Genomic DNA, 21,334 nt, shown 5'->3' on the forward strand with positions numbered 1-21,334 from the left:
AACGAACTATGATGATAGATGATTTGCTGTAAGTAGAGACTTGCCGTAAATCCGCATATTTCCCGTAATCTTGATGAAAATTCTCCATAGAAAATGACAGTCGAGACTCACGACGGAACATTTGTTAAAATTTAATCTTGTTTTTACGTATAAACATCATGTTATGTAATTAACATGGAAAGGGGACACTGATGGATAGATAAAAATATTTTGGATAACTTTGAACCTTCCGTTGAGATCTCCATTCTAACACACAGTTTATCATATAAAAGTCATCGTTTCCCGTCCTGTGTGATATAAACAGGCCATGATTTTTGAGTAACATGCGTCTGGTTTTCCTTTTACAGATGGATTCACAAAATATTCTTCAATGAATCTACAGATGATTTATAGGTTAACTGAGTGTTAACTTCAAACATACTTGTGCCGCGCGGCTGTTACCGGGAAGCATCGGACAGGCGGTGAAAGGGAGGCAGGAGACGGATGGCGTGCGCTGATCAGAAGCAACATTTAACAAGAATATGACATTAAGAAGCGCTAAGTGTTGGACAGCGCGGCAACAAAGTAATATTTTCTTTTCACAACACCATTTTTCACGACAATCAGTTTCGTGAAGAGTCTTTAAGCTGCAGATAACTCACTAGTGACGAAGGCGATTTCACTTTCAACACTTTAATACGGATGAAAAATATGTGGCGGCTGGTGAAGATGAAGAAGCGGGAGGGAAGAAAAGAGCAGAGGCGGTGGACGAGCGGGGTCTTCTCATGCATCACTGCGCGAGGCTCTGGTGGCTCTGCGTCCAACTGATTGACAGGAGTGTTTGCGCGCACGCGCACGGGCACACGTGTGTGTGTGTGTGTGTGTGTGTGTGTGTGTGTGTGTGTGTGTGTGTGTGTGTGTGTGTGTGTGTGTGTGAGCTAGAGAGAGAGAGAGAGAGAGAGAGAGAGAGAGAGAGAGAGAGAGAGAGAGAGAGAGAGAGAGAGAGAGAGAGAGAGAGAGAGAGAGAGAGAGAGAGAGAGAGAGAGAGAGAGAGAGAGAGAGAGAGAGAGAGAGAGAGTTAAAATAAAAGATGTTGATCAGTAATGAACAAAAATAAACATATGAAAAAAGAGAAGAGAGAGAGAGAGAGAGAGAGAGAGAGAGAGAGAGAGAGAGAGAGAGAGAGAGAGAGAGAGAGAGAGGAGGTGGGGCTAGGAGGGATGCGGGAGAGGGGGAGGGCCTGGGGCGAGGCAGCTAGCCAGCCACTGGGCCAGGCAGCCGAGCGGACCATTCAGTGAGAGGCGGTGGTGGCTCGCGCACGTTGGTCATGGAGCCCCTATGGAGCCCGTTCTGATTACAAGTTGTGTCGCGGCTTTCCTTCTGTATTTCAACACACTCGATGCTGAGTTCGCCTACGATGACAGGTAAGCCGTAGCGCAGAGCTGTGTCAAGAGGCGCACCTCCCCTGAAAAGTGTGAATAGTGCGAGCTGATATGGTGGTAGTGAGTGAGGCTGCGGCAAGCGATGTGAGCTGGGCTTGTTTACATAGAGGCCGACACCGTGCGGCCAAGGTGGCGGCCCGCTGACTACGTCTGTGCTAGGAACCAAGTCTCCCTTGCCTGTGTGAACGTTCTCAAAGCAACAGCACATCAGTATTATGCCTGATGTATCGTGGCAGCCCCCTGGTTCAATGATCGTGATTATGTCGTCACTTCACTGGATCGCAAGGGTTGGTGACTCCAAGTCTCAGTGCGTCACCCTGCAGTGACACTCACAAAGTCACGATCACGCTCCTTCCTGAACCAGACTCTAAGATGAAAAGATATCAAGACCATAAGTAGAAGTTACGCCGTCGTCACCGGTCAGCGGAGGTCCGACTCTAGATCAGCTGACTACTTCAACTGATTGCAGCCGCTATCAACTCTACTCCGGCCTGTCTTGTCCGACCGCTGTAGAAATATCTGTGACAACGTATCGGACTTCTTCCCTATGAAATGCACGTGGCGAGTCTCAAGACCATCTTCCAACATGGGATGTTCCAGTAATCTAGATGTTATCAGGCTACTCTGTGCGGCATCCCGTCGGTGAACAGGCCGACGGAAGGATTCCGGTGTCTTCCTCTCTACGCACGGCTCTCTATTTCTTCGCCTCAGTTGACATGAACTGTACGTATCGCCTGGCATATCGATAATGGAAAAGAGACTGTAGCCTCACAGTGCAGGACTTCCTTCATTAATGAATGTCCTTCAATACAAAGCAGCATAGTGAATGAAAAACAAGTGCACAATGATATCAGTTCAGTGAAACCAAGGCCATTGGAAAGGTATGGTAGCGGTCATGATCAAATCGAGTGAACGAAATTGGAACAGAGACTGTGCTCCTATGTACTGGCGTAAAAAGTTGAGTGTTGATCCCGTAGGTTGGAATGGACCGAGGAGGCGCACCGCCGCCAACTTTACTGCCGCCGATCATCTCTTTTTGCACATCGTCCCTGCGTTGCTCCGGTGGTTCCTGAGCAGCGGGGTGCGGCGGCAGTATTTGCGAGGCAGTGTTCCGAGCGGCGGTAACCCTCATTGTTGTGGGAAACATATTTTCTTTTTACATTTTCGGTGCATAGTGAGATGTGTTGATCTGACAGCTTCACAAAGTGCAATGCTGTGATGTCTGTGTTGTGGCGGCAATGCAAAAAGATCAGTTGAACTTTCACTCATATTTTTTCAAAATAATTTATTAGGAAAAATCCTATATGAATGTTATCTATAACTAAACAAAAAAAGCTACAGTATTACTTTTAAAACATATCACTAATATAATTATAAACATATATCTGATACCCCAAAAATATTACAAACATTAATCATCATATTAACGAAACGCATCGCACTAACAGAAATATGCTCAAGTCAATACAGAACTTTTGCAAAAAAGTAAGCGAATGATCTGAAAGAGATAGATAGATAAATAGATAGAGAGAGAGAGAGAGAGAGAGAGAGAGAGAGAGAGAGAGAGAGAGAGAGAGAGAGAGAAGAGAAAAGTAACCCGGTATCTTCTTCCTCCCAAGACGCAAAAACAGGCCCATGTCACAGTTTGTCTCTTCCGTAAACAAGAAAACTGTTCTTAGCCTCACAAAAAAGCCTTGATGTGGCTCGAAGGCGGCAGCCAAGCGATCAATATTTTTCTTCGCGTCTAACCACCACTCGAGTGCCGACGAATCACTAATAATAAAGTAAAACCTATAATAACACAAACAACTAAAAATTACCCGTCTTAGCAAAATCTATAAATACCTCACAGTGATTTCTATCTGCCAATATATTTTTTTTCTGAAAGTTTGGCTTCCGTGGCATGAAAAATGGAAAAAAAGAAAAGATAAAGAAAGTAAAGTTTTTTGCAAGTGAGTGGAAGCTAATAGGAAAAATATATACATACATTATTGGGAAAAGGGTAAGTATTAAAACTAACTATAGTATAAATCAATACTGTCAGTATGAAAATAAAAAAAAATATTTTCCCTTGTAGTAAAAGAAGTACATAAGTTTTACAAAATTCTTGGTTTCTGATAAAAAAGGTAGTGCAAATAATATCAAATGTATAGAAGGCACAATCAAAGTAATATTTTGAAAAGTGAGAGAGAGAGAGAGAGAGAGAGAGAGAGAGAGAGAGAGAGAGAGAGAGAGAGACATGTCAGTCGATGTTATGGTCGAGAGAGAGACAGAAATTACTTGCTGCCGTTGCTAGTGCGTGGTAGTGAAAAAGAGAGTGAGGGTGATTATAGAGCGAGCAAGGCTGATGGAGTGAGCGAGGCAGGTTAGCAGGGCGTGAGCGAGGGTGGGAGAAGAGGGAGAGCTTGTATTTAAAATGAGGGATGTTTTCGGGTGGAAGGTTAGGAGCGGAATAGGTCCAGATGGAAAGTGAAGCGGAGGAAGTAGGAAAGAAGTTAAGGAAGAGAGGGAAGGGGGGGTAGGGTGATAGAAATGGATACGTCCTTTAATATTTTTATTTCATTCATTGGAAGTGTAGGTCTCTCTCTCTCTCTCTCTCTCTCTCTCTCTCTCTCTCTCTCTCTCTCTCATGGATACATATATAAGCACAACAACAGCAAAATTGTACTGACACTACTATTCACGTCTTCATAAAATCGAACAAAACCATAACGACTATTAACAAAAACAAAGTAAGAGAGAGAGAGAGAGAGAGAGAGAGAGAGAGAGAGAGAGAGAGAGAGAGAGAGAGAGAGAAAAAGAAGATACCAGTAAAAGCCCCTTAAATATCATGGGAACGGCTCCGGGGACAGTGTAATAGGGGAGCATTTACACCCTGCAGCCGATGCAAATGGCTTATAATTGAATTGTTATTCTAGGGCCACACAGACAGGAGAATATATACAGACAGAGAGACAGAGTCGAGGGGAAGATTATACCTCCAGTAACAATTGCCTGACTTACTATACAGCGGGAAGGGTGCTGGTGTGGTGTAGTGTACGTAAGACGACGGTGGTAGTGGCATTGGCAGTCGTTGTGGCGGTGTATAGAAGTACTAGTGGTAGTAGTGGTGGTGGTGGTGGTGGTGGTGGGTGCGGAAGGTCAGTGTCTGTGGTTATGTTGGTCAATAAAGATAACCTACAGTTGATCTTGGGTGCCGGAGGAGGAGGAGGAGGAGGAGGGCGAAGAGGAAGAGTAACATAGGGAGGAGGAGGAGGGGAATGGGAAGGGATATGTGAGGAGGGTCAGTCTGTACTCGAGAAGGAGATGGAGGGAGGGAGAGAGGATGGAGAGAGAGAGAGAGAGAGAGAGAGAGAGAGAGAGAGAGAGAGAGAGAGAGAGAGAGAGAGAGAGAGAGAGAGAGAGAGAGAGAGAGGAGAGGGAGGGAGGGTACATTTACCACGATTATGTTGCTTTATGAGACTGGATAATAAAGCAATTGCTACTAAGAACCAATTGGCGGTGACTCCATTGTCTGTATATGTAATTGTCGACCGTATCTCACCTTGTAGAGTGCGGTGGGCGGGGAGTGTTGTTCGCGCGGCATGTTATGTGTTGCGGAGTGTTGTGTTAAGAGACTTGAGGAGGGGGAATGGAGGGGAGGGAGGGGGCGTGGGTGGCGCTGAGGCAGATGTCGGAGGGGCGCGGGCGGCCAGTGGCGGTGGTAGGTCGGGGTGTTGCACGAGGCAGTGGGCGGAGGGTGGTGATAGTTTATACTACATTAGACTGTTAAAAGGTGACTCCAATGTACGAGAGAGAGAGAGAGAGAGAGAGAGAGAGAGAGAGAGAGAGAGAGAGAGAGAGAGGAGTACGGGGCGGTTGTGGTGATGGGGAGAAAAAAGAAAAAGAAAAAGAGAAACAGCGAAACATGTGTCCGTGTTGTTATTGCACAAGAGAAAAAAGAATCAAGGTTGGGAAGTGGTGCTAAATGTTCCCTAGTGTGTGTGTGTGTGTGTGTGTGTGTGTGTGTGTGTGTGTGTGTGTGTGTGTGTGTGTGTGTGTGTGTGTGTGTGTGTGTGTGTGTGTGTGTGTGTAAGGGATGCGGACTCCAGCTGATGCTTGTAGGAGATAGAGTGACGCCAGTGTGTTAGTGCAGGTGTGAGGAATGTGACGCCACCACCGCTGACGCCGTCACTGCCTCCGCCACCTATAACTCTTCGATAACTCTGCCTTCGGTTCGCTGGAGCTCCTAGCGGGTGTGGTAGAAGTAAAAGTGATGATATAAATTTAGTGCGCTTTTTCCTGCTCCGATCACCGCCAGTCGCGTAAATAAGGAAACAAGTACGCTGTAAAATACGGGAAGAGGTAAACTTTGGTATTGCTTGAAAATCGGATGAAGAAAGGAGATACTTTGCTATTGCTCAAAGAAATGTAAAGATCGGCGGGAATGAAAATAGAAATATATATATATATATATATATATATATATATATATATATATATATATATATATATATATATATATATATTATTTTATTTTCTTTTTTCTTTTTATTTTAATCGATATTACCACGGTTAAAAAATGATATAATTTTGTAATTAGTTTTTGTCAGAAAAGAAAAGCCCTTATATTCATTATGATATTTAAATTCGATAAATTAATTAACTTCGATGCTTTTCTTTTAAATTTGGTGATTATTATTTTCATTGTTATTATCATTATCACCATTATATTATTATTATTATTATTATTTTTATTATTACTATCATTTATATTATTATTATCATTATTATTACTTTTTATATTTTATCAATATTACAGTTATTATTATCATTATTATCATTATTATTATTATTATTATTATTATTATTATTATTATTATAATCATTGTTATGATTATCTTTACTATTTTCTTTATCACCATTATTATCATTATTACTATCAATATTACTACTACAGTTTATACATCGCACTGTAAGCTGGTAGCGGAATTCCGCGTCAAGAATCTAGTAACACTAATTTAGAAGAAACTTGAAAGGAAAAATAAAAAAAAAACGATCACGCTAATTAATCTGACGGATGAGATGAGTCGCCAGGATAACAAATAATTAAAAATGTCGTGATTCTCTCATTAAAAAAAAAAAAATGCTTAATGTTTTTATAGAAATTACCGAACAAACACAACCACCCACCCACTCACCCCCACTGCCCCTCCCCACACACACGCACAAAAGCAAGTTTAAAAGGGCGTATTTTACCCATGTGTCTGAGCGTGTTTGTTCGCAACAGGATGAATATATGTGCAAATGTTTGACCTTGGAACATGTGAATTGATTATATGAATTCCTATATCATGGGAGACTGTATGTGTGTGTGTGTGTGTGTGTGTGTGTGTGTGTGTGTGTGTGTGTGTGTGTGTGTGTGTGTGTGTGTGTGTGTGTGTTTTGTAAATACTTGATTTGTGGGGGGGATGGGTGGTTTGGGTGGGCTTGGGGTAGCGCGTGGGAGTGTGTTGGCCAGTGAGTCGGGGGTGCTAGAGTGGCTGGGGAGGTGGTGTAGGTGAGGTGGGGGGAGCAGGCCCTCATCACCCGCCCATCGTGTCACCCCGCCCCGCCCTCACCAGCCCCCCTATCTGTCACCGCCCGCTCCCTCGCTGCCGCTACGTCGCCCTCGGTGCCGCGCCGACACATACAAAAAAGGAAAAAGAAAAAAAAAAAAAGTATACATACATGTATATATGAATAAATTGATAGGTGAATAAGCAATTACTTAAAGTCATCTACATGGAAACTGCGGGTGATTTTAATTCTTATTTTGATGTGGACTTTTAATTGCATTTTATTTAATAAAAAAATAAACCTTCCTTTCCGCCTAAAATATGAATTAAATAGCTTGGAAATAAAACGTATATATAAATATCTGAACCTGACTGAACACGAAAATCCCGGGTTATTTTTCAGTGGTAGATCGCTCGTTACTGAAAATTATTTATTTAAGAAATGTAAATATTTCAAGTAAGAAAAAAATAAGGCCGAGCGTTTTTGCGGTGTTTCACTCCATATGTTGGTGCGCGTTGTGTTCTGTTTTGTACAGTACGTTATGGTGTAAGCTATGAGGGAACATGGTGTTATCTATTTCTCGGTGTGGTCAGTGTTGAACATGAGTGTTGGAATCTGTGCACTGTGAGTCTGCGCTGTTCTATCATGGCGCCCGCTGTGTTCCGCCTGGAGAGCGGTGTCTGTCTTGATGTGCGCTATGCTTTGATGTACGCTTGTGCCATAGAAAAATAGTGGACTAGAGTGCATCATACAAAGCTATTGAGTGCCTCCCGTGTCACCGTGTGCTGCGTTGTGATGGAGTGCGCTATGCTTTTATGATGAGCGCAGTTCCTTTTTTAAGGTGAACTGTTAACTTTGCGCTGTTTTGTAATAATGAGCGCTTGTCTCCGCTGGTTAAAATTAGGAGCAGTGATGAATAGTTGGCTCTGTTTGGAAATTTTGTGCTGTGCTTTATTGTGATGCTTATGCGATGGTCCACGTTGGTTCCTGAAAATTAAAGTGTTTGGTGTGCGGTGTTATGCTAGGTTGTGCTTGTCAGTGTTGGTGTTAGTTGATAAAGAGTGCTATGATAGTAAGTGATGGTGTCAGTGTGCGGAAGTGAATGACGGTGGTTCGCATATACTAGTGTTTCTTGTGAAGTGTTGTGTTAATTGTGAGAAATTGATTGTTTACTTTTTTCTCATGTCGCCTTACTTCCACATAGTCAGACTTTCCCTTTTACTTGCTTTGGAAAAATTACAACCCGACCTTTTTTCTGGGTATTTTTGATAAAACGCTCATCCTACACACACCGAAACAAATATATTTTCTCTACTTCACGAAATGGAACGATAACGTAGCAGAAGTGTATTGTTTTTTTTTCTATTAATTTGCGGTGGCGGTTATCTATTGTTCTATTTTCAAATAAAATCTAAGTGGATATTCTACGAAACAAACAACAAAAGTTATTGCAAATTCATTACGTGTAATTCTTATCATTCAAATTTTAACAGAGACCAATACATTCCGCTGACTACCCTGTGTTTCATCAGTCTTCGATACTTCAACTTTATTTACTTCACACAGCGTTCGACCCTTCATAAGCCGTAGATGTATAATTTGACTCCACACCCGATGCGCACAATGATGGATGTGATTAGCGGGCACATAGCGAACTGTCAATTTTGCTTCAGGTTTTATTTCAACCTCCGCTATTTGGGCCAAGCAATAGCCCCGGTGGTATGAGGATAGGTACTAGCCACTTCTCTACCGCCTTTCATGTTTCTATGGTATCGCTGTGCTTATCTCTTGACCTCTCTCCTGTAAGTGTGTAGGTTATGTCATTCTTCACTTCAATGACAGCAGCACAACATTTTTTACTCGTACACCTCATTTATAAGAGAGCATCAAGGCAGAACACAGTCATAAAATCTCTTGACGCACTATTCAACAGACGGTGCTACTATCCTTTATCCGAGGGCACGAGTGCTTAACACTCCCTGCCGCCGATAACGTCACCATCTGTCAATAGGCCCCTTCCGAAGGTGCCGGGGCTTCCGACGTGGTTTCCGCGGTGCGATAGGATCTTTTAATAATATATCTATTCAGTGCACGCTCGGCGATGCGCCCACTCCGCCTGGCCGGCAGTCATTAGCCGTGGCAATTAAGAGTGCCTTTACCGGCGGCCTTAATAATAAACACAGGTCGGACATCTCAATTGGCTAACTAAGGGAGGCCGCCGCCACTTGGTCCCGCCTGTCGACTGTCTCTTTTCATAACACCTCGACAAGGTAATTGAATTTGACGGTCGGTTTACACAACTGTGCCAGGTCGGGGTACCGTTGACCCGCCGTCCTAATCCCATTCATTCCGGGCACCAAGGATCTTCACTGTTGCTCCCTCGGGGTGATGGGCGGCACACGGGATCCTACCTCCTTCCATCCTTCGTTAGACACTTATGTAAACGGTGCTGAATTTATAGCCATGAAAAATTTGCCTAAACATCGTTTGATTCACATGTATTACCAGCTTGTGTTTTTATCACTATATACTTCTTAATGTTATCTGTTCACGTCGTGTGGCACCTAAATATTATTTCAACACAATTCCAAGGCTTTTTTTCAGAGGTATACGTGAAACATATAAAAACTTACAATTAGTAATTCATCTATCATTTCCATCGCATGACCAACGGCAACAATGTCCTTAATAAAACAATCACACTATTTTCATCATACTCTTCAAGCATTAATATGATTCTGCTATTCTGCATTTTTTTCTTTCCTTGACACGCTAAAAAGAAAAAAAGAAAAAAAAACTTCCGTGTTCTTCACTTAATGTTGATAGACACTTATTGTGTTTTTCTGTTAATGTATTCGTTCAGTGATAAATCTTAGCGTTAAATCTTTCTTGAGATGACTGTTCATATCTGCTTTCATAGTCCCGACTTTTATCGTGCCTTGAGCAGCTTTCAAAACAATGAATAAAATAAATATATAAATAAGAAAGTAGATAAAAATAAGAAATACTTACAAAAAGAAAAGAGACAAACATTGGAGAAAATAAACAAAGAAGTCAGTAAACAAAACAAAGTAAGGAATAAAAAAGATGGAGAAAAAAATAGATAGAAGGAAGACTTTCAATCTCACCGTCAGAGAGAGAGAGAGAGAGAGAGAGAGAGAGAGAGAGAGAGAGAGAGAGAGAGAGAGAGAGGAAAGTGGTGAGTCTAATGTTTCTTCCTGGTTCCGATCACACGGGTCAGCAATCACCGCTCAGCCTCAACATCGTGTGTTCGATGCTTTTCTCTCGTGTTTTCTATGTTAGGGTAGTGCTTTTCTCCTTCTCTCCGTGTGTGTGTGTGTGTGTGTGTGTGTGTGTGTGTGTTAGACTAGTGGGCGGCAATGCTCGTTCTTTTATCAACATTTATTTATTTGTGTGTTTGTCAAGTTAGATTTTTACTTATTTTTTTTATTTATTCGTTTTAAACATTTCTTTTTACTTTTGATAACAATGGTGATGATGATGATATAAATAACAGAAAAAATAAGAAAAATGATTACCATGATAGTCATAATATTATTGATAAAAATAATAATAATAATAACAATGGTCAATATTATGTTAATTTCCATCGTACTGTCATTATCATTTCTTACTCTCTCTATTTTTGCTTTTTTTTCGAAGTAATCATTATCCTTGTTAACATCATTATTGCTACGGTTACCATTTCCGTTTCTGTTGTTGCTGTCGACATAACGATTCAAAGATTTATTCATTATTTTTGTTTTAGAAAATTTGTACACTTTCTTTAAGGTAATCACAAATTTCTTTAGTCTTTTTTCTTTCATCAATACCTTCGCATTCATTTGTAATCTTATAACATTAGGTTTTTTCAACTTTTCGGTTATCATTTCACTTTCAAAACCTACAACTGTCTTTTTTGCAATGGAGTTAATTTAATCTAACTAATCTTCTGGTCGACTTGGTTTTCGTCTAACTGTGTCATGATGTTGAGTTTTGTTTTCATCAAATGTTCACTCTGACTTGTTGGTCAATAACACTTACAACTTATTTTTTCCCACATTTTTTCCACATTTTCTATAACTTTTCATCTGTTTTGAATTATACTTTTGTATTTTATGTTGAAGTCAACGCTTGCTTATATGTCATGTTTTTTCCTGCTCATCAACAATTTATATATTCTTTTTCACCCAAGTTTTATTGGACATTTTTTTTCGCAAAGTTTCTGTGTGATCCATACTCTTCCATGTTTAAGATATTTTTTTACGATTAATCTAATTTTTCCTATAGTTTTTTACTTCATTCTGAAATACTTTCTAATTTTCGTATTTGTCAATTCTCTCTCTCTCTCTCTCTCTCTCTCTCTCTCTCTCTCTCTCTCTCTCTCTCTCTCTCTCTCTCTGCCATTGAGCAATATCCTATTGTATTTTTGCATCTTCGCTCTCGCCAACATAACTCCAGTCACAAAACAAATTAATTACAGTCACAAATATTGAACAGAAGCAGGAGAGGGAATGTGTTTCATTGCGTGTGCGAGACTGCGCTGCCTGCGTGAGTGCGAGGAAAGTGATCCCTATCTACTAATCTGTGGAAATTATATACCGAACGGGTGAACTTTTTACACATTTCTGATATTTGACTATACCATTGTTCCTCACGGAAATTCAGCACACACACAAAAAAAGTGTAAGAAAAAGAAAAAAAAGACCTTCTCCTCTATGAATGAGGATATAAATACTCGAGTTATGAGGTTAGAGTTTTTGTATATGTGTTCGTGTGTATGTGCACGTGTGTGTGTGTGTGTGTGTGTGTGTGTGTGTGTGTGTGTGTGTGTGTGTGTGCATAATGGTGTATCATATGTAGAGTTCTCTATATACTCGTATGTACATTAGAATATATGATCAAAGAATTGCAGCGATCTTAACAACAACGTCGATGATAATAATGATAATAATAATAATAATAATAATAATAATAATAATAATAATAATAATAATAATAATAATAATAATAATAATAATAATAATAAAGGTAATAATAACAATATCAACCAAAGCGTTACATCTCAAAAGACATAATTCTCTTTATTCTCCTGAATATTCAATCCAATCCCCAACCTTGATGAGGATGAAAAGACCTGAGTGGCGAGATTCTCCGTGTGGGGGGAGGGACAGGTGGAGGGGAGAGGCAAGAGGGGACCGGGAGGGAGGGAGGGAGTGGAAGAGATCGCCAGGTGGAAGCAGGTGAAGGGGGCGGGGAGGGGAAGTTAATGAAAGGCTACTGAAAAGGAGGGAAAAAATTATATCGGGAGAATGAGAATTTTGCGTCGGCTGTATTTACCGATTTAAAGAGGAGTAGAAAGGCGCACCTTTGAGAAAGATCCGCAGGTGGTTTATGGCGGCAATAGTCTGACGGTTGAGTGAAAAAAAGAAAGACTGGGGAGGAATGATGCAGATTAGATCGTATAAATGTACTTAATTCCTTTCTTTTTTTTTTTTGGATTCTCTCTCTCTCTCTCGCTCTTCTTATTTTATCGCGTTCATTTACAAGGGAGGGTAATGGATAACTGATCGTATTGTCTCGCTCTTGAACTTGTCTTATTGCATTGGTGTTTCGTCTCACCGCTATGCAAAGAATCCTGATGATGCACGGAAGAACTTGCTCTAATTTCACTTCTCTGATTGTAATTACTCTTCGTGGTATATCAACTAATTTATTTCTTATGACTTATTTCAACTCCACCGTCATTTCGTGTTTTTTTTTTCTTTTTTCTCATTTTCGTTTGTGTCCAATTTTTCTATTTTTACTCTTATCAAGTTCTATTTTTATCTGGGTAATTCAACCCTTTTTCTTTTTATTGTTTACTCCCGTTTCTGTTTCTCATTTATTTTCCAGAAGTCTTATCTACTTTAGTTCCTGAATTAACTTTTTATTAATATTATCAATTTCTCTGATTCATCTGTGGTTTGGATTTCCTGATTTTGATATTTTATTTACCTTTCCTTTCATTAACACTACTTTTTTCATTTAACCATCAGTAACTCAATCGTTTTAATATGATAGACTCAAACAAATTAGCGCTTAACCCCGTAGCAAGATTACTGTACATGAACTTTCTCTCATTATTCTATACACTATCTTTGAAATATTAATTATTGTTACTATTTTGTCATTTCACGTGATTCACATTTTTCAAATATACGGAATACTATGACTATATATATATATATATATATATATATATATATATATATATATATATATATATATATATATATATATATATATATATAAGAAACATGGCATTTTAATTGTGTAAATATTCTCTCTCTCTCTCTCTCTCTCTCTCTCTCTCTCTCTGTGTGTGTGTGTGTGGCGTTGTCCAATACACGCATGTCAAAAGTTGTAGCTAATAACTCACTCTAACTCAAAACAACGGCCTTAAATAATACGCGGCGCAACTTTTTTCGCGGCAAAGTGCTCACTAAAATTTCTGCGCGGCGTCCTACAGCACGTAAACGACATAATAAAAAGGTCTCTTAACGCAGCATCTCGGCTAGCGCGACGAGGAACAAAGACGTGGAGCTACACACACCTAGCAATATACACTAACCACACCGCAATCTGCTTAGTTTTAGTCGCCTTTTAACACTGTATTAGGGAGTTTTAGAGGATAAAAAGAAGGCCGCAGAAGGAGAAAAAAAAAAAAGAGACTGAAGGTAAAAGGATAAAAGAGAGGGCGGGATGGAAGAAAAGAAAATATGACGGAAGAAAAAAAATTTGAGAATAAGGAACTAAAGGGATGGAGGTAGGGAAGAAAAAGTCATTGAGGTAAGATAATATGGTAAAAAAGTGGAGGAACGCACGGACAGTATATGGAAAGGAGCAAAAGAGAGAACAAGAGACTAAAGCGATGGAGGGAGGGAAGAATATGTCATAGGAGGTAAGAGGATATGATAAAGGAGAGAAGGAGGGAGGGACGAAGGGACGAAAGGAGAGACGGCGAAGATAACAAAACACACCTGCTATTTTATTCTAATAACCATCTTGTCCTCCCACCTGAAACCAATAACGACCTGAACGCATTAATTACAGGTGAGGAAGACGAGTCCTGGCTTAATTAATATAAGGTAAGCGGACCGCGTACACCTTCCTATCGATACCTGCTTATACCTGGCGGGACTAGGTACAGGAAAGAAGGACTTGACTGACTTATGTTGACTTCATAAAGTTGAAAAAAAACAGAAAACGATGCAGGTAGATTATTCAGCAGTTAATATGAAAACCTTCTTTACATTGGAAAAGGTAAAAGGGATTATTAGTGTGCCTTGAATATGGGTCTTCGTTTCTATAGAGACTAAATACTAATACAAAGGGAAATAAAAGAACAAGGAGTAAGATTTAGTTTGTGTTAAGAAGAGTAATATCTTTTTTTCGTAAATGGTTGAGTTTCTTTTAGCTTTCATCACGGTAAAAATAACATGTGGAGAAACTTATCAGTATATAGTTTGTGCGTGATTAAGTTATTCTGTACTAAAGTGTTGATTATTTTAGAGTTTATGCACATCAAAAAGAAACATTATGTATGGGGTAGATGAAGTATGAGATTAAGCCTGTATAGATAGCAAAAAAAAAAAAAAAAAAAAAAAACTCTTCTGGGGATTAATTCAGTATGAAGCTTAAAAAGAAGAAGAAAAAAACATGTTATTTGGGGTAGAAACTATATTCCCAAAGGTTTGTCACTGTATTATATGTGTGTTATATAAGGAAAGTGACAGAAAACTTAGTGTATTTCTAGATTGCTTAATTAATGAATGGCGTATAGGTTATTCTTTTCTTCTGGTTATAGGGATGAAAGCTCTTCTTTTTTAGAGTTTGAAGAAAACGAAAAAAAAAAATGAGAAAACCGGTTGTGTTTATCGATTGCAATATTGTTGAATGACGTGTAATTTATTATTATTATTTTATATGCTTGCTCATGTTCATAATGAAAAAAAAATACTATTGCTAGAAATGATTAATCGCTCTTATTGTTGCTAAGAATTCCTCCGCATTGTTTTCTTTTAAATCACTGCTACATTAAGGTTATGAAATAGAGAAAAGAGGTTGCCGTATAGTTTCGCCGACAATAACAGTTTAGAGAGTGAGTAGTTCATGGGCAAAAATGTAAATAATGAGATTTTCTTCCTTTCAGTTATGTTAGTAATTATGACTAACGATCAAGGAAAAGAGCGAGAAGAAAAAAGGAAAATATGGAAAAGGAGGAAGGGGAGAAAATAAAAAATAAAACAAGGAAAAGCAATGTGAAAGGTAAAAAAAAAAAAAACACAATACATTATGTCCCAACAAGCATGGAAAAATAAAACAGCTAATAACGCAGTGCATGTGAAAATCATAAAAAAATAAATGTGCTCTCAGATTACGTGGAAATATCTGAATGACGGATAACAAGACTTAGCTTCATTTAAGAGAGAAGTTTCAAGATGTTTGTCCCTGTCTTTTGAATAACTTTATCTGACCTGCAAGGGGCCTGGGACCTAAGTGGGTCTTTTTTTCATTCTTTGGTCCCCTTGGCCGGCTTTCCCGTCTTTCATTAAAAACAAAAGCGTTCCATCTCTTTCACTGGTATTTCAAAACGCTAAGGAAATACCCAATTATGTATCGTAAATATCCATCAAGGAATTCAAAGTTAAAGAAAAACTTGTAAAAAATTAAACACGTGAATACTAAAACAATAAGAGAAAACAACAACTACAAAAAAAAGATGGAGAAGGCGCACCAGGGAAAGAAGCACATGTATTACACTGAATTACACAGGAACAACAAATACCAACAAACCTGTTCGTCTAGAATGAGGTTGCTGAAACAACCATGTGGTGTGTGCATACGTGAAAGGAAAATGAAAATATAATGAAACAAAATTCATAATAAAAATAAAGAAGAGAAAGGACTAGATAAAGAACAGAACAAGTAATAAAAGAGAAGAAGCAGAAAAGAAAGCGAAAGAGCAACAGTAGAAAAAAAACAAGAATTAGACAAAGTAGTAGAAGATGAAGAAGGAGTAGTCAGAGGAGGAGGAGGTGAGTGTGGGTCCGGAGGGCGGGTAGGCGGGCTGGGCGGGTCCGCGGGGCTCCGGGCGAGGGTAACCACGGGGCTGTCCGCGCGGAAGCCACCTTGACGGACAAGCCAGCACGCTATTATAATGCCACGAAACAGACGGAAATGTACAGCCGGAGTCGGGGAACGGGCGTGCGGAGAGGCAGGAAGGCAGGCAGGCAGAAGGGGAGGCATGGGGGGGGAAGGGAAGAAGACACGGAGGAAGGGAGGGAGGAAGGGAGAGGGAATGAAGGGAGATACTTGATAAAAGGACGAATACAACAGGAAAGAAGCATGCCTAAAAAAAAAACTGAGAAAAGAATTGTTGGTGTTTAATACATGGAGGATTTGTAGGGACTTGTGTGTGTGTGTGTGTGTGTGTGTGTGTGTGTGTGTGTGTGTGTGTGTGTGTGTGTGTGTGTGTGAGGATAGAATGAATAATAGCCATGAGGTAGGTGGAAGCATAGTGAGGGTCGTGAAGAATAGTGGTGGGATATCAAAACTGTATATTTATTATCTATTCATGGGTGTCCTCTCCTCTAGTGTGTCCACCTGTCTACTTTTCCCTGTATGCACTATGTCTTTCACTCGAAAATGTAGTGTTTCTCCTTCTCCTTTTCCTCCTCCTCTTTCTTCTCTCCTGGCACTCATTCTTCTTCCTTTTTCTTCCCTTCACTGTCACTGTCATCATTACTATTATCTTGTCGTTGTTGTTGTTGTTGTTGTTGTTGTTACTGTTGTTTTTATTCCACCTCTCCTCCTTCTCCTCCTCCTCCTCCTTTCCTCCACTCCCCTCTTTTCCACCTCTTTCTCCACCCTTTTGTTATGGTCATGTTCCTCATCGTCCTTTTCCTCCACTTGTTTTTCTTCTCTCTCTCTCTCTCTCTCTCTCTCTCTCTCTCTCTCTCTCTCTCTCTCTCTCTCCTTTTCCTTTTTCGTTTGTTTTCTTTTTTACTTTTCTAATATTTTATCATTTTCATTTTTCTTCTCTTCCCTCTCCTCTTGTACATTCTAATAATATGACATTTTACTATTTACATTATGACAACAACAATAACAACAACAACTACTACCACTACTACTATTACTGCTACTACTACTACTATTATTACGTCAACTAGCACTACATCTACTCGTACTATTATTTCTACTATTAGTATTACTATCACTATTGAAACCACCATTTATTTATCACTTAGAAACTTACATATTTAACAGTTATCTGTCAAATCACACGAGCTTTGAACTAATTTTTCTTGACTCAATCACTTTTTTTTTCGTCGTTATTTTTTTTTTCTATACCATGTGGGCTTTTTCACGGGAATTTCTGGGCTAAAGGGGATACTTATGGGGTACCTCCTATCTCAAAGCCCACCCTCTAGGAAACCGTTGCCCCGAGTGAGGAAGCCCAACCTACACTCGGACCGTGCGTGGACAGGATTCGAACCCGTGCGCTTGGAGACCCCTCGGATCCCAAAGCACGCATGGTTCCACTGTACCACGGCGGCCACATGTAAACACAGTAAGGCAATTTTCTTCACTCATACTCGTTCTTTACGTGTCAAATGTTTGTAACAGTTTGGGGAAGGGAAGCTGCACAAGTAAAAATACGATTATGATGACAAGGATGACGGAAATGAGGGTAGAGATGAGGAAATAAAAAGGAAAGGAAGAAGGAAAGCTAAGGAAGTGAAAAGAAAAGGAGTATAAAGAAAAAGTAAAGTTAAAATCAGAAGAAACAAATAAAGCAGTGATAAAGGATGAGGGTAAAAAGGAAGAGGATGAGGATGGCGTGAACAGAGAGAGATAGACAGAGTAGAGTGAAGGAGGAAGGGATAAAAAAAATCAAGATATTAAGGAGAGAAAATAAATACACAAGAAGGAAAAAAAATGGAACAGAGAGATGGAAGGAAAAGGGTGTGAGAAAATATAAAGTATTCAATGAAGAGAGGAAGGACGGATGAAATTAGGGAAAGGAAGGAAAAAATGAGAATAGTGATTGGATGAAATAAATTAGGAAGAAATGCAGGAAGAAGATAAAAAAAAAGGATTGAATGAAGGGAGGGAGGAAGGACAAAATTAGGGAAAGAAAGCAAAACAATGATGATGAATGGACGCGAGGGATGAAAGGAAGGACGCGGGGAAGGGGAAGGCAGCCGCCAGGATAATATTATGAACAGACCACCGTCATTACAGAGGAAGCCCGGCGCAGGTACACACTCCAGCGCTCTTAATGGCCATAATTGCTCAAATGGCCGTGGAAATGTGTCTCTCCGGGCATGGCATTATATACACTCTGAGAGAGAGAAAAAGAGGAAAGTCGTTAAGCGTTTTACAGAGACCTTTCGCATGGATGAGAGCAGGGTATGGGGACGACTGCTCGGCTGGTGGTGCGGCACTTCCTCCTCCTCCTCCTCCTTCTTCTTCTTCTTCTTCTCCTCCTCCTCCTCCTCCTCCTCCTCCTCCTCCTCCTCCTCCTCCTCCTCCTCCTCCTCCTCCTCCTCCTCCTCCTCCTCCATTTCCACCCTCACCACCTCCTCCTCCTCCTCCTCCTCCTTGTCTTCCTTCACCTCCCTTGCTCCTCCTCCTCCTCCTCTGTCTTGTCTTCCTCTTTCTTCTTTTCTCTTTTTTTTCCAACTTCCCATAACATTACACTCTCGTAAAGCTCCTTCCTCTCTTTTTTACAAGACTGCTCAGTACAAACACACACACACACACACACACACACACACACACACACACACACACACACACACACCACATCATCATCATCATCATCATCATCATCATCATTATGGTTTCCAGTTTACCCATTCCTTTGCCTGCTGTTCTTTCCTTTTGTCTATTTACTTTTCTCAGTCCGCCGACGTGTGGCTGACTGACTGACTGATAATTCCAACTTTCGCTTTCCCTGGTGTCATTAACATTTTCATATGTACTTAAAATCATAATCCTCATCACGTAACGGTGTATAGAATCTTGTGACAACTATGGATTTAGAGAGAGAAAAAAAAATTAGGATATATAGTTCAGGTGCGTGCCACAAGGGGAGTGTAGACAGCGGCAAGACCAAAGGTACAATGAACAAACGCGAAGAAACTCAGTAAACTCCACTCCTGTACCTTTGCTTGGAGTCTCGAGGGAAAGTTCTCACGGGTTTGTCACGTTCGGCGAGTCTCCATGAAGGCACCGCCGGGAGCATTAGCGACTGGCGATTGCTCTTTGTGTCCGTTTGTGTCCATTTCTATTCTTTTGGTGAGGGGAGATATATGTATTAACCTAGGAAACTGACTCTAATGTCCATATCTGTAAATTCGTGTTGATACTGAAGATCCAAGAGAACAAATATAAAGTTCTTCACGTTTTTACTAAAGTTTTGGAATCAAGTAATGCTGCTCTGAAATACTTTTTATTCTTATGGTGCACTACTAGTAAATGAACTCTTATGTATATAGCTGTGAATTCTTGCTGTTGGTAATATATCAAATGTTAAAATAAAATGATTTTTTTCTTATCATAAATATTTTGGGAGTCAAGTGGTGGTGTTAACAGAGGTTACTTACATTCATTTTGTGTTAAAAGCCAGGATGTCAACTCTGATTTTAACAACTGTAAATTCTTGGTAGTGTTAAAGATCCAATGTGGAAGAAAAAGGCGAATTCTCTGTGATTATTTCTGCATCGGAGTCAAGTGACTGTGGTCAGAGCCTCGTATTTGAAGTATGAGCCAACACCTCCCACCTCGAGCTACCCTCTTCGTAACGTCAAGTAAATGTCATCGAAGTGTGAGTTCCTCGTGTGGTCGTGAGGAAAGGAGAAGGAAGGGAATGGAGGGGAGGGAGGAGGAAGGAGGAAGGGAGGGATGGGGGAATGGGAAGTGACCTTGGCTACCTCTAGATGCCATTTATGGACGGTATTTCTGGAGTGTCACATCTGATTTTTATCGCGGCGTGTCGTGTCGGTCTGTTGGTCTCTCTCTCTCTCTCTCTCTCTCTCTCTCTCTCTCTCTCTCTCTCTCTCTCTCTCTCTCTCTCTCTCTCTCTCTCTCTCTCAGGAAGCCGAGACCCCACACCACACATCTATTCAGAGGAGCAAGCTTACGTATCTCTCTCGCTTACCTTCCTTCTATGCAATAACCCTACAGACACTCGTCCACTCACCTCATCCCATCCCAACCTAACCCACCACCGGCCCACCTCCACCCTTCCCGTTCCCCCCCAGCCCGCCCACCAGCCCGCCCGTCCGCCCGCGCCCTAAACCCACCACCACCACTACCACCACCACCACCACCCATAATCACCCATGCCCCCACGTCCGTCCCTGACCAGACTCCTCCTCCCACCCTTTAATCAGCCCCATACCTGCCTTCGCACCACCATCCTACCGACGCAACCCTTCACCACCCCCGCACCTCCTCCTCCTCCTCCTCCTCCTCCTCCTTTTCCTACTCCTTCCTCATCCTTCTTCTCCACCATCACTAACATCACCACCGGTACCAGTTGCTGTCACTAAATAATAAAACACACACACACACACACACACACACACACACACACACACACACACACACACACACACACACACACACACACACGCGCGCGCTCGGGTTTTCTTTCCTTCCCTTTCATCCTATCATTCCTCTTCTTCTTTTCGCATATATATCCATTCATCACCTTCCCTCCCCACTCACCCACCCACCCACCAAATCTTTTTTCCGCCATCCATTTACCATCTCTCTCTCTCTCTCTCTCTCTCTCTCTCTCTCTCTCTCTCTCTCTCTCTCTCTCTTGCTCTCTCTTTTCCTAGCTTGACTTTTTTTTCATTTAGTTTCTGTTCCTTCCTTTTTTTGTCCTCGTTTTTCCATCAGCACCATTAATACCATCTCCACTACCATCACCACCACCACTACCATCATCATCATTTCGTTTCATTTCTAGTTCCTTCCCTTCTGCAGCAAAATGACAAGGAAGCTCCTCGGTACTGTCAGGCCGTGTGGTGGCTGTGGTACTCCAGTTTTTGCGAGGGTTTGGGTAGCGGGTGCAGCGTGGTAGCCTGGTTGGACATGGGGGAGATAGAGGACACGCTCGCATGTCCAGATAACTGCTAGCCAGGCACGGGTGGGAGAGGGAGGCCGAGCATAAGGGGTTATCTGGGCATCGGTCAGCGGCATTGAGGACACGCAGCCCACCCCATGTCCCTTTGGGGGTGGTGGAGAGAAAGAGGAAGAGCAGGAGGAGAAGAAGAAGCGGGTGGAGGAAGAGGGTACCCAGCAGCCTCATC

General features: G+C 41.0%; 1 protein-coding gene across 1 annotated transcript in view; it reads left to right on the top strand.

Moving 5' to 3' along the window:
* Nucleotides 1–1,271: 1,271 nt before the first annotated feature.
* LOC123504467 (protein O-mannosyl-transferase TMTC2-like) overlaps nucleotides 1,272–21,334 on the top strand; it is a 158,664-nt gene continuing 138,601 nt past the window's right edge. Inside the window, exon 1 of the mRNA XM_045254993.1 lies at nucleotides 1,272–1,403. Within this exon, the coding sequence (XP_045110928.1) occupies nucleotides 1,318–1,403 (86 nt within the window). The 5' untranslated portion in view covers nucleotides 1,272–1,317. The remainder of the gene's footprint in view (nucleotides 1,404–21,334) is intronic.

The sequence above is a fragment of the Portunus trituberculatus genome, chromosome 16 (genome assembly GCF_017591435.1).
Source record: "Portunus trituberculatus isolate SZX2019 chromosome 16, ASM1759143v1, whole genome shotgun sequence".
Taxonomy (NCBI): Eukaryota; Metazoa; Arthropoda; class Malacostraca; order Decapoda; family Portunidae; genus Portunus; species Portunus trituberculatus.